General features: G+C 39.0%; 1 protein-coding gene across 2 annotated transcripts; it reads left to right on the top strand.

The window, feature by feature from the left end:
• Positions 1-199: 199 nt before the first annotated feature.
• On the top strand, positions 200-12513 carry atp6v0a2a (ATPase H+ transporting V0 subunit a2a). Of its 2 annotated transcripts, none has more exons than XM_042395772.1 (21): positions 200-491; positions 731-920; positions 1402-1480; positions 1668-1765; positions 3782-3919; positions 4372-4448; positions 4552-4678; positions 5298-5380; positions 5480-5573; positions 5678-5890; positions 6855-7005; positions 7112-7251; positions 7340-7497; positions 7603-7693; positions 7779-7897; positions 9345-9555; positions 9654-9773; positions 9878-9994; positions 10291-10408; positions 10572-10743; positions 11503-12513. In XM_042395772.1, the coding sequence occupies exons 2-21, from the start codon at positions 810-812 to the stop codon at positions 11603-11605; spliced, it is 2520 nt and encodes an 839-aa protein (XP_042251706.1). In that variant the 5' UTR covers positions 200-491; positions 731-809; the 3' UTR covers positions 11606-12513. The 2 variants fall into 2 exon arrangements, with proteins under 2 accessions (XP_042251706.1, XP_042251705.1); XM_042395771.1 differs by having other exon boundaries at positions 4351-4448.
• Positions 12514-13402: the final 889 nt, after the last annotated feature.

Here is a 13402-nt window from a genome sequence, read left to right as displayed (position 1 = left end):
CAACAAATAACATGATGTTGGTGTGAAATCCTATATCCAGGTTAAATGTCTGACTAATTAATTGATGTTTAACATAATTACAGACAGACAGTCTGTTTTTGTATTTGTTATATGTAGTCGTATGCATCTGTCTACCGTCAAATCATAGTGGTCCACGTTGTAACACCTCCCTCCTCTAAATCAAGATCAGACGATCATTTCAGAGGATGCGACAAACCTGGCAACCCGGAGACGCAATCTGTGTCAATTGCCGGGCGACGTAGTGCGAATAAAGGCCGTAGCCTATTTCTCACTGGGGCTTTTATGTTTAAACGTGTGAAGCCGCTTTTAGCCCAATTTGTCTACGTGGCCGGTTGATGATTTATCTCTCGGTTCGCCTGTTGCTGCCTTCTGTCCGGCCTGTGTTGCGTAGTTGCCGTGTTTAATGACAGGTGTCTAAGGTACAGAGCCGACAGGATGACGCCTTTCTCCGTGATCGTTCGGTGCAAAAGGTGCATAACGGAGCTTTCTGTCTTTGTGTTCATATTGTTTATTCAGTAGACATCGGACGGCTTTGAGAGGAGACAAAACGGCGTTACAACAAGACCCAGAATGAGGATAATTCTCCCTCTGAAAATCGTCAATATTAATGGACTATAATTAATCCTCGTGCGGATGTTAATTGGTTAAGGGGTTTAGAGCCACGCACGAGCTCGTAGCATTCTGTGATGTCCTATATTTTCGTTTATAGTGAACGGCTGTTGGTGTAGGTTCAGAGGAGCTGCAGAGGGATTATTAAGCAGCGGAGGAGACCTGTCTGGCAGATAAAGATGGTGTTTCGGAGTGAGGAGATGTGCTTGGCGCAATTGTTCCTGCAGTCCGGCTCTGAATATGACTGCATCAGTGAGCTCGGAGAGCTGGGTCTGGTCGAGTTTCGAGATGTAAGTGTGATGCACAAACAGTTTAAAGTCTTTGTGTTTAATTATTTCTTTGTTTGTTTTTTTTTATAACGAAGACAGAATAAATAGACTCTACACCACCTACTTTACCTTTTCTTTCTGAGTCCATATGCTTTAGGAGAGGTGGATGGATCCACTCCATAAATAGGCCTAAATGTTCTTGTGCAGTCCAGTTTGGAAAAAAAAATGTAAAGACTGGGTGAAAAAATCTGTATAGATATGTCTGTCTGCATGAGGAGATACTTTTCATATCTCTGATGTTAATTTCAACATTACATACAGTGATAATGTGTTAATGTTTTAAGCCAGTTACCCCACACTGCACCTGGTCTGGGTAGAGGAAGGTGTAGATGAATTAAGTTTTTTTAACAATACTGAAAACAGTGAACCCTTGTTAGTGCACATGCATTGTCTAATGCTGTAGCTTAGAGCCACCTGACCTGTGAAGCTCCTCTGGTTTCAGCTCAACCCAAGTGTCAGCTCATTCCAGCGTCGCTTCGTCAGCGAAATCAAGAGATGTGAGGAGATGGAGAGGATTCTGGGTAAGAGAGCACCTGGGATAATTCGTGTGGGTACAGTAGAGCCCGAAACCTGGATGGCATTATCTGCATGATCGTGTTTAGCAAAGCAGTCTCTCAGAGATTTAGATTTACCTGCAAACACGGCTTTCTCTTGACATTTCAGTAGTTATTACCAAAGAACAAACAAATAGCATGTTTTTGTGGACAGGTTACCTTCTGAGGGAGATTCAAAAGGCTCGTATAGCCGTTCCTGAGGAGGATGAGAGTCCACTTGCACCTCCCCCCAGACAAGTCCTAGAGATCATGGTGAGTTCTCATTTGAATCTAATTTTACTACAAAAGCGCCAACTTTGTACTCTGTTCATAGTGTAAAATGAAGTATGTTTTTCAATGCACACTAGTATTTACCAATTACTGTGGTTTTGATCATATTTGGGATATAATGTTATAATGGAACTTAGAGAAACTCGGCTATTCATATCTCTGCATACAAGTAGATACATTATTCAGGTTTTTGATCATCTAAAGTGGTGCAAACATGCCGTCAACTCTTCTATATTAAGTCTTCAACATCCAGTTTCCTTTCATTTTCCCCTTCAAGTAACTTTATGGTTGTCAGTGTCACATACTGTATCATCTTGTTCCAGCTCTTCATCAAAGCTACATGATGTTTACACTGAGTGAAATATTAAAACTCAAGACGACATGTTTTTTTCGGCTGCACCAGTTCATCAAATGGAAATATTCACTGTCCTGTGTGTCTTTTTATACACGTTTTCCCAAATTTGGATATATTTGGAAACTTTGGGATCTCAGCTAGAATTTATTATTAAGGTCAGAAGGTTTGAACAAATTTTGGCTGCACAGCAGGAGTTTAAATAACTGTTTAGTTTTCAGCTGCCTGTATTTAGCACTCTGCTGGTTTTAGCTTCTCCATGTAATCATCAGTAATGGAAGAGGACAATAACATTTATCCTCTGCATTACTTATATCAGATTTTCACTTTCATTTCGGCGTGTAGCCCATCATTACATCATTTATCAATCATATTGATTGTTTTTTGGACTAACTGCTACATAACAGGAGTCGAGGACACTCCTGCACGCTTGGTGGAGAATTATTAGAAACCTGGATGAGTTGTTAACAGGCTGTTATATCCTTGTTTCAGTATTTCATTATGTTCAGGTTTCTAAGAATTGGGATAAGGGGTCATGCAGTTTTCTGTAACTAGATTATGACGTTACATACATGCACAACACATAATGTGAATACTAGTGTCTATGTAAAGGCACTGATTGTGCACTTTCCACATATTTCATACTATTTTTTTCATTTAGTTTTCATTATCCTTTATATTTTGCTACTGAGTGCTACTTTTATACTTTATATCCTATTTTAAATTTCAATTTGTATGTTTTACTTTGTTTCTTGTCTGACTGCTTCAAAAATGCAATTTACCTCCTGAGGTCTATCTATGTATGATAACTACAGCATGAAAAATTATGAAACTAAATTACTGTTGCAAATACTGCTACTACAATGGGTCATATTAGGTTATATGATAATTACCGGGATTTGTCATCTATCTGTGCATACTTTTAAGGCGGACATATAATTTTCTGTACATTTATGTATGTAATGTTTGTTTTAATGTCAAATGTTGATGTTAAACATTGTCAAAGTTCCAAAACTTCAGGTTAACGTATGTAAAAATGCTCCCTTCAGCCTGCTCTTAATGCTCTGTTTGCAAAGTTACCTCTACTTCCTCCTAGTGATGACATCAGATTGTTCGCAGATGCCCACAAACAGCCATCCGTTCCACAGCCTTTGTTGCTAAGGTTGTTCTTCGTGTTGTTCATGTTGTCCACTCACATGTTTCGGATCGGATTTGGGCTTGAACATGTTGACATTTCAGTAAAGAACGAGAAAAAGAAGTGAAACCTTACCACTACTGTTTGTGTACATAGCCTTTGGAAGCTAACCAATCAGAACAGAGTGGGCTCATCGGATGCCTTAAAGAGACAGGAGCTAAAACGGCCTGTTTCAGACAGAGGCTGAACGGAGGGGCTGCATAAGATAAATAAGAAGTTTTTTGAACTGTAAATCATGCAAAGATACACCAGTAGAGCCCCAGAATATAAATATAGATCTGGAAATGTTCATGATATGTCCTCTTTATAACTAATTAATAGCTGACAAATGCTGCAATTTGAGATTCCACCTAAAATGACTGTTGATTTTTGGCTGTCCAGGTTTACTGAACAGGTTATCCTGCTGCTGAATTCAGACTTAAGTTGGTGTTTGATGTGTGGTGATGTTCAGGAGCAGCTTCAGAGGCTGGAGATGGAGCTCAGCGAGGTAGCGAGAAACAAAGAGAAGCTGCGGAGGAACCTCCTGGAGCTCACGGAGTACACACACATGCTGAAGATCACGCGGACCTTCATACACAGCCGCTCGAGAGTGAGTGTTATCTCTATTCGTCTGCTGAGCATCTTGTTTGTCACGCACACCAACAGTCTGTCACATACCGCATTCCCCAGTCCAACTCTGTTTGCATCTCAGGCAGGATGCCTCACCTCAAGTCGCCAGCGGCATCTTGTTTTCTTGTCGCTGACGTGTTTCGTTTCCCCGGGTGACAGAGGTGGAACCGGTGCTGACTTTTAATTAATGACATGGTCAAAATGCAGCCGTTACAAGCAGCACCTGACACATCAAGGCAGCCGCGTTAAAAAAGGGATACAGCGGAGAGCTTCAATGATGTCTATGCCAGACAGGGATTTGTGAGACTAAACATCACAACGTGTGAACATCACATCAGCTTTGTGTACAACCATGTTAGGAGCAGTTAATGTAAGCTGTCATGAATGAAATGTGTTCCTTTTCATAATTAGCATGAGGCTCTTGGTCCCCAGTATGAAGAATTCCCCACCATGGAGACAGACTCGGTGACAGGATGCACCGGTATGCAAAGACTTGGAGCAAAGCTGGGGTGAGCTGCAGTATATATTTTTTACAGCCATATAACAGTGTGTATGGTGCCACTATCATTAAGAAATGAGTCCTAAATCTAATCTGATCTCTCCCGGTTGTAGGTTTGTTTCAGGTCTTATCCAACGGGTGAAGGTCGAGGCCTTCGAGCGCATGTTATGGCGAGTTTGTAAGGGTTACACCATCCTCAGCTACACAGAAGTGGATGAGAACCTCGCTGATCTCGACACTGTGAGTTGAAATATGTACTTCATATAACAGGAATGACTTATTTTAGTTTTTTAAAGCCCCTGAAAACCTGTTTTCTCAGTCCACTTCTTACTATGAGCGAGGGGGTCCTATATGAACACAATTATCTACCTAAGTTTTGGTTATTTCACACATTTCTGTGTTTGTCCTTCCTTTTCTCACTGGTATTTAGTGGTGCAGGGCTCTGTTGGAAAAAGGATTTCCATGACCCAATTAGAGTTTAGCAACATTTGAATGAAAATATGATGACTTGCTTATGTCGCTTATGTAAATCTGATCAAACGACATCCACACAGTTGTGATGAAGCAGATTTGCTGAGTCATTGAGTGTGAAACTCTTAATAATGAATCACTTTGATCACTGTTGTGAAAACTTACAGTTGTAGAGAAATACCTTTGAGAAAAAGAGGGAAATAATAACGAGATCATTTAAAATTATGGGGATTTAAAGTAAAATTCTGTGACCAGGATTTAGATGGCATGTGAAGAAAATTGTATTGTACATCCTACTTATGTATCAGCCAAAATAAGTATTACTTAAATAGTTTTATTACTTTTTGTAGGACTGTAGTAATAACCTGTCTAATCTGTGTTGTTTCAGGGTGAGATAAGCAAAAGTGTTGTGTTCCTCATCTCTTTCTGGGGAGACCAGATTGGACAGAAAGTTCAGAAAATCTGTGATTGGTAAGAATGTCATCAACACAGCCTGACCTCATCTGTCAATATGTCATGTATTGTCTTTTGTCATCAAAATACACATCTGTCTCTGTTTGTTGTCCTCAGTTACCACTGCCATCTTTATCCACACCCTGAGAATGACGAGGAGAGGGCAGATGTGTTGGACAGCTTAAGGACACGCATCCAAGATCTTAACAATGTAGGACTGTTACGGCCTTGGGGCTTTTGATCCAGACAGGAACAACATATAACACACTATACTTTCATTCTTAGTGAGTTTATAATAACTGGAGTTTCCTGCAGGTGCTGCACCGCACCGAGGACTACCTGAGGCAGGTTCTGCAGAAGGCCTCGGAGTCGGCATATACCTGGGTTGTGCAGGTGAAAAAGATGAAGGCAATCTATCATATCCTCAACCTCTGCAGCTTCGATGTTACCAACAAGTGTCTGATTGCTGAAGTGTGGTGTCCCGTCAGTGACCTGGCAAACCTGCGGGGGGCACTAGAAGAAGGCTCGGTGAGTAAAAACTACATTATATAAAAATTGGTTTTAGAGCTGATGATTTTGTGATTGTGTGTATTTGTCGCTATTATTCATCTGTTGTTTGGGGAAAAATCATTCTTATTCACTGTGACACTGTGCTTAATAAACCTTTACATAACACTGAAGGCTCAAATCACAGCAGCATTTTTTTCATATTTTCAGTAAGTCCTCTGTAAGCCAAAACTAAATTTAAATTTGTCTCAATTTAAAACAAGTCCAGCTGCCCTTGACTCAGCTCTTTTGGATGTATCATGACCTAGATGACTGAGAATCTCTACAGACAGACAAACCGCACCAGACAATGCAGTTATATCACAGCTGCACATTTCCTGTGTTGTGAAAATGCTTAGCTGCAGCTATGTTTAGGACAAGCAGCACATGCACGACTACCTGAGATTAGTCTGTTTACCTGTGAATAAAACGCATTTGATTTAAGGCATCAAAGCAGTCACTCTTGACACAACAAGTTTTAAGCAGTCAAGTTTTACTATTTGTGGAAGCCAAAGTAGTGTTTGCAATTAGTATAGACTACGTGCGTGGCCTTAATCACACATTAGATAGAAGGGTAAGAGAATAAACCTTTGTTCAGAAGGTTTTTGCACCCTTAAAGTCCTGCTACACTCAATTAATGTGTTTTGCTTATTGTTTCTTCTTCTTTCATGTTTTTTTTTTTCATTTGCATTCATTTGCATATATTTATATTTCTTACCCAGAATGTGCAAATGAAAACCATTTGGTCTTAGAGTTACTCAAATCTGTGAATATTTGATATTAAATAGAATCTGAACAACATGAAATGCCAGATGGGAGCTCCAAAAATCATCAAGTTGTTTTTTTCTTGTGTGCATTTTAAATCCACATTTACTGATTGCTGCTGGTTGAAACAGTACTGATGTCAGTGGCATTCTTTAAATTCTTTCCTCTTTTTTTCTATCAGAGAAAAGGTGATGCCACTGTACCGTCCTTTGTGAACCGCATCCCAAGCACTGACACTCCACCTACCCTGTTAAGAACGAATAAGTTCACGTCGGGGTTTCAGAGCATTGTGGAGGCTTATGGGGTGGGGGACTATCGCGAGGTAAGCCCAGGTAAGAACTCATACTGTGTCTTGTAAAGAAAAAATGTGAAAGTGTCTCTTTGTTAAGTGCAGCCTTGGAAGAGTACATACATGTAATATGCTTCTCTCTTTGGCAGCTCCCTACACCATCATCACGTTCCCCTTTCTGTTTGCTGTGATGTTTGGCGACCTGGGGCACGGGATGGTAATGAGTCTCTTTGCGCTGTGGATGGTGCTGACGGAAAAGACGCAGAAGAAGAAACGATCCAGTAATGAGGTTGGAATGTTGTTCCTCTCATCCAAAATGCAGAGTCTGATTATTGTAAATTAGTTTTGGCTGATAGCTGTGTCTCTGCTCCGCTCAGATATGGATGACGTTCTTCAACGGACGTTACATCATCCTAATGATGGGGCTTTTCTCCATCTACACTGGGCTCATTTACAACGACTGTTTCTCCAAGTCTCTTAATATATTTGGCTCTGGCTGGAGTGTCAACGCTATGTTCACAAGTCAGCAGTGGACGTGAGTTAACAGAAATACACACTCAGATACATCATTTTTGTTTACCATATTATTTTTATGTGCTTTTCTTTTTTAATTGATACGTATCTTTTTTTTCCATTGCAGAAACAAAACGCTTCAAACAAACACTTTGCTCACGTTAGACCCCAATGTCAGTGGTGTTTTCAGTGGGCCGTATCCATTTGGCATTGATCCTGTGAGTAAATGCACTTAGACAACTGCTGTCACAATATTTTGAGTCATTGTAGTTTTCACTGAGATGCTTCTTCATGTTGCAACAGATATGGAACATGGCAGTGAACCGGCTGTCCTTCCTAAACTCCTATAAGATGAAGATGTCAGTCATCATTGGCGTCATCCACATGAGCTTCGGAGTGGTGTTGAGTGTCTTCAATCATTTGTGAGTCACTCGAGCTCAAATTCCCTGCCAGTAACCTTATGTACTTACATCATGAGCATCTATCAGTGCCAGGCATCAACATGTGGACCTAATAGAATTGAATTTGAGAGTGGCCGATGGAGTAAAGCTGTAGATTTAATTATCTATCCTTTGTTATACAACAGTCATTCACCATTGCATTTTGGTTTGCTGACAGCTATTTTTATTTGTGCCAGGATCTCCTGATACAACACTACAGCTAGTACAATTCTTTTCATATTTGTAACGTAGCAACCGATCAATAATTGCCAGAGAGGCCTCACACACCAATATCAGTGGTTCTATTGGCAAAAAACGAACAATAATGACGTGATCAAATTTATTGGCGTTGAGTATTTTAATGAGCCTCCAGTGAGCAGTAGATGATGTTTAATGAAAGACACAGAATTGACTGTAAAACATGCAAGAAAGACAGCGACCACAGCATGAAGTAATGTCTTAAGATGCTTTGCATTATTTCTGTATATTATAAAACAAATAGTTTTGACAGAATCTGCAGTAACTGAACTTTTTCACTTTGTTTTATGGTAACACTTAAGTCACAGGTCCCATAGTTTTCTAATAATTTACTAGAGAGGAACTGATATGTTTAGTATTTCTTGGTAAAATGAGATGTCGTTCAATTAATAGTTTCCAACAAATAAATATATATATTTTTGGGTAGTTTTAAAGGGATCTTGTCAGTCATCAGGATTTCAGGAATTCTTTTAAGAAAACCCCTCTGGAAACCAATCTTACTGTGTGAACTGCCACATAACATTTTCTCAATTTTACCTATAATAAACACAAAGTAACATAATTCTTACCAAAGGACTTGCTAGGAAATTAAAATGAAATTAAGAGACTTGTAAAATAAAGAAATATCAGCTTTTTTTAATCATAGGTGTCTCAAAAGCCAATCATAAATGTAACAAATGAAACTGTGGTATAATTACAATAATGCACTAATGGTCATGCTATACTGCACAATATTGGCATCGGTGCACCACTCCACAACACTCAGCTGTGGCCTTGTGCCTGCCTTGGAAAAATATCAGGTTTACCCATTTATTTTCTTTTTTTCATCTGAACTGTCATTATACAATTCAGTTGTAGCCACTTCCACACCACACATAGACAATGTATTTACAAATACTAAAATATCTTAAATTAGAATCGAATAAAACATTTAATCTGGCAATAAAACTACATACCACACTACATACTACTACTACTACATAAAACTATCATATTTACAAGGACTATACAGTTACATACATGTTATATATAACCACAAGTTATGTTTTATTGCTTAAAAACAATCTCCCCTCATTGGTTTTGGTAAGCATCGATAGGTAGAGTCGATAGGTAGATTATAATTGCTGCCTGACCACTTTCTTTATCCCCGCACTTTGTTCTTTCCCTTCAGGCACTTCCGACAGAAATATAACGTCTATCTGCTGTTTCTTCCTGAGCTGCTCTTCCTGCTCTGTCTCTTTGGCTACCTGGTCTTCATGATTTTCTACAAGTGGTTGGCTTTTGGCGCACGAGACTCCAGCCAGGCTCCCAGCATCCTCATCCACTTCATCAACATGTTCGTCATGCAGGGGAACAACATCAGTCCTCTGTTCCCAGGACAGGTGTGTGTTCAGTACATCATCTGACATTATTGTCTGTTTTCAGTGTATTGTGATCCTTGTAAATGCATGTGGTTTTGTGCGTTTTCTTGACTCCATAGACTGGGCTGCAGATTTTCCTACTTGTGATAGCTATGCTGTCAGTTCCTGTGCTGCTGTTAGGAAAACCTCTTTTCTTGTATTGGATGTATCGTGGAGGCAAAGGCCTGGGCAGACGCAGAGTAAGTCTAGTCAAAAATATTGCGGCATATGTGCCGAATTTGTTCAACCTAAGCGGTTTTTAGTTCATTTCTTTATGAAAAACAGCACTGATTTCTCCCCTCAGGGTTATGAGAGGGTGCGGCGTGTGAGTGAGGATGACAATTCCACAGCACCATCCTATGAAGATGATGAAGAGGAGGGACTTGATGAAATGACCAGCAGAGAAGCTCTTCCCAAAGAGGTCAAAGAGACACCAAAGTCTCCTGCCTTTATAGTTGAAATATTTTACATTTCTGCGACATTTTGTGTTTATGCAGTATGTGCTGTATTTGCACATTAGAAGAGAGAAAGTAGGTCAATAGAAAAGAATCAGTTGTGAGGCTAATTCAATAACCTGAACGCTAGCAGTTTTTGGTAAATTTTAGAATACAAAAATACTGTAATATGCTGTATTAAAACAGGAAAGCCATATTACCTGACCTTCATTTTTGATTGTGTAAATGGGGTAACTTGCAAATAATTTTAAATGTTTTACAGTTTGACTTTGCGGATGTGCTCCTGCACCAGGCCATTCACACCATAGAGTACTGCCTGGGCTGCATTTCTAACACAGCATCCTACCTGCGTCTCTGGGCGCTCAGCTTGGCTCACGCCCGTAAGTGCAATCACTGTGTGTGAAAATATCTTTGCACCACAAGCTGTCTTCACACCTTTGATTCTGCTTCACATCATATCACCTTTTTGATATTAATTTGTTTTTTTTAATGTGTTTTTGTATATTGTGTGTCTTTATGTGTTTTGTTTCTATCTTTTTTCAGAGCTGTCAGAGGTGTTGTGGGCCATGGTGATGCGTCTGGGTCTAAGGATCACCACCAGAGTGGGCGTGGCGTTTTTAGTCCCTGTATTCGGCCTCTTTGCCACGCTCACCGTGTCCATCCTGCTGGTCATGGAAGGCTTATCAGCGTTCCTCCATGCGCTCCGCCTCCACTGGTGAGTCTTAGTTAGTTCACAATCTCTTCAGAGCTGTCAGTACAGTGAGGCCAGATACTGTCTTGAATCGTAGCTATTGTTAAATTGTCATATACAGTACCAGTCAAATGTTTGGACACACCTTCTCATTCAAGAGAATGGGCTTAGCTTAAATCTTTTCCTACGCTGTAAGGCAGCATGAAATTTAAATTTTAAGGTGATGTGAGGATCACATATATATTAGACGAGAGAATAGGCTGTTATAGCCTACAGTAGGTGATGTTACACTGTCAGGTGCAACAGAAGATGACACCATGAGCTTCATATTATCATGAAGATGATAATATGATGAACAGAATATCAATTTTGCATCAAATTTGTTTTAGTTGTATATTTTATTTTAGTTGATCATATTTAAACTCCAAATTCATTCAGATTAAATCATTATAATTCTAAGTCAAACAAGCGTTTTTCCCCTTGTGAAGAAAGGCAGAGACTATCCGTCCAGGTCTCGTACGACAGGTCGGGACCACTCATACATTTCATTCATACCTAAATGAAAATTACAACTACAAGGAAACCGATGAATGCCGCACATTTTCTTGAATCACTCGTACGTGCCTCTTAGGAATGAATCTGTTCGTACAGGTGGTTCTTGCATGAGGCCCAATGACTTAAAAATGTCGTGATATTTATTTATCTCTATTTCACCTTCACCTTGCTCATCATTTATTATACCTTCATTAAAGTGCTCTTGCTTGCCTGACCTTTTGATTTCAGGGTGGAGTTTCAGAACAAATTCTACCACGGGACCGGTGTCAAGTTTTTGCCCTTCGACTTCTCGCTTCTGCCCTCCGTTTTTGAGCAAGACGGCTTGCTTTAAGTGTCGGATTTGAGCGGAAGCAGACTTTATGATCGGGAGGGATGCTGGAAGTCGGAACAATTCACACTGTGACAACGACAACAAACCTTCAAGACAATGGAAACTCACTCTTGTAGCAATGTTTTTCACCATGACAATTTTTAAAATGTTATCGGCTGTGCTGACTGCCTTACTACTCTACCCAGCAAACCTCTGAATACACAGAGGTTCAAAATTCTTCTTCTGTTGATGATTTAATTTTGTCGTTGAGATTCGGCTCAACACTACTCGTCACACCAGTTGGGTGAATTCAAATTTAGTTTGCATTGTGCTGTGTACACTGGTTTTGTATTATTTACATGGTATTTAAAATAAACAGTTATACAGTGCAATGTAAAGTTCAAATATCTACACCAATATCTACTGAAAACCATATCAAGCATCCTGATGTAGTGCCATAGAGATTTACTTTTGGTGATGATAAGGGGATGCCTTTGGCTTTCTGCAGTTTTTTAAAAAACTGCTCCTCCATGTGATGAAAGAAAAGCTTTAGGCATCGAAATCCTCAATATTTCTCTGACAAATAATGAAGAAAGCACTTTGCAGAAATGATTGTACACTTAAAAGTTTTCACTGATAACTGTGATGATGCCAAATGAAAATAATCAACTGTTAGCTGTTTGCTTATTTACTTATTAATGCATTTATTTAAACGTCCCCTGTAATCTACAGAAAAATAGCAAATACTCCAGAAAAAGTTAAGAGGCCTTAGGTCTTTCTCTGATGATACTGCTTATTGCGTTTGTTGATGATAATTAGTCATGGTATTTATTTAAATTATTGTCTGTATAAGAGTCTAATATTTTACCATTTTGATGTGTTGAATAAAGGTTTCAAGAAATGCAAGCAAATAAAGCATTAATGTTCAATGCAGGTTTTTTTTTTAGCTCTTTCGTTCATTAATGTTGGTGGTAAAAGTGTTAATTAATAACAATAAGTGGCTTAAATAATCATGAATCCATTACTTCTAACTTCAGAATCTAGGTTGGATCAGCTGCCTCTCAGTGAACAAGTATATAAAGTTTTCAGTCCAGAGCTTTTGTCTTTCCCATAAAAACTTCTCCTCATACTAAACCTGATTCACTTTCTGGTGAGAAATTCTGCTATTTATTATTGTACTTTTTACAGAAATTGACAAAAGAAGACAAGTATGTCAGCAAGTGTCAAGTGTCAGCAAGTTTTTGGGCTTCAGGGGGTCTTAAATGCTCTTAAAATGGCATTTTAATCAAAGACATGAACGTAAAAGTCATAAAAGCATTATGTGCATTTTTTTGTATGAAATTTAAATCATCATGGAGCAGGAACAGGAGGGGATATCATACTCTCATGTGCAAGATGTACATCATAGTGAGTCATAGCAACACAATTATTATTTTAATTAGGCAACAAGTAATTATCTACAATTACTTATTCCATTATACTGTATGTTGTCAGTAAAAAAAATTTTCTATTTTTATGGAGAAGTTGGGTTATGGTAGCATTGATTTATTCTACTCTGAGGTGGCTGTTTTCATGTTTGAATTTGGTGATGTTGACAGAAGAAATACAGAATAGAAACATTCACGCAATAACTTAAAGTGACTTGTTTGTGTGGACTTTATATACGTATGTAATGGTGTTAATATGTACATTGTGAAGACACCAGTCAATTTATTTTTAATCTAAGACTAATAGCAATTACATGCACATTGAACTACATGTGAAGCTGTTAACAGTCAGCATAGCAAATCAAGCAATGGTGTCCTCTAGTGGCTTTAA

This window comes from Thunnus maccoyii, chromosome 19 (assembly GCF_910596095.1).
Source record: "Thunnus maccoyii chromosome 19, fThuMac1.1, whole genome shotgun sequence".
Classification (NCBI taxonomy): Eukaryota; Metazoa; Chordata; class Actinopteri; order Scombriformes; family Scombridae; genus Thunnus; species Thunnus maccoyii.
This window is presented reverse-complemented; position numbering and strand designations above follow the sequence as displayed.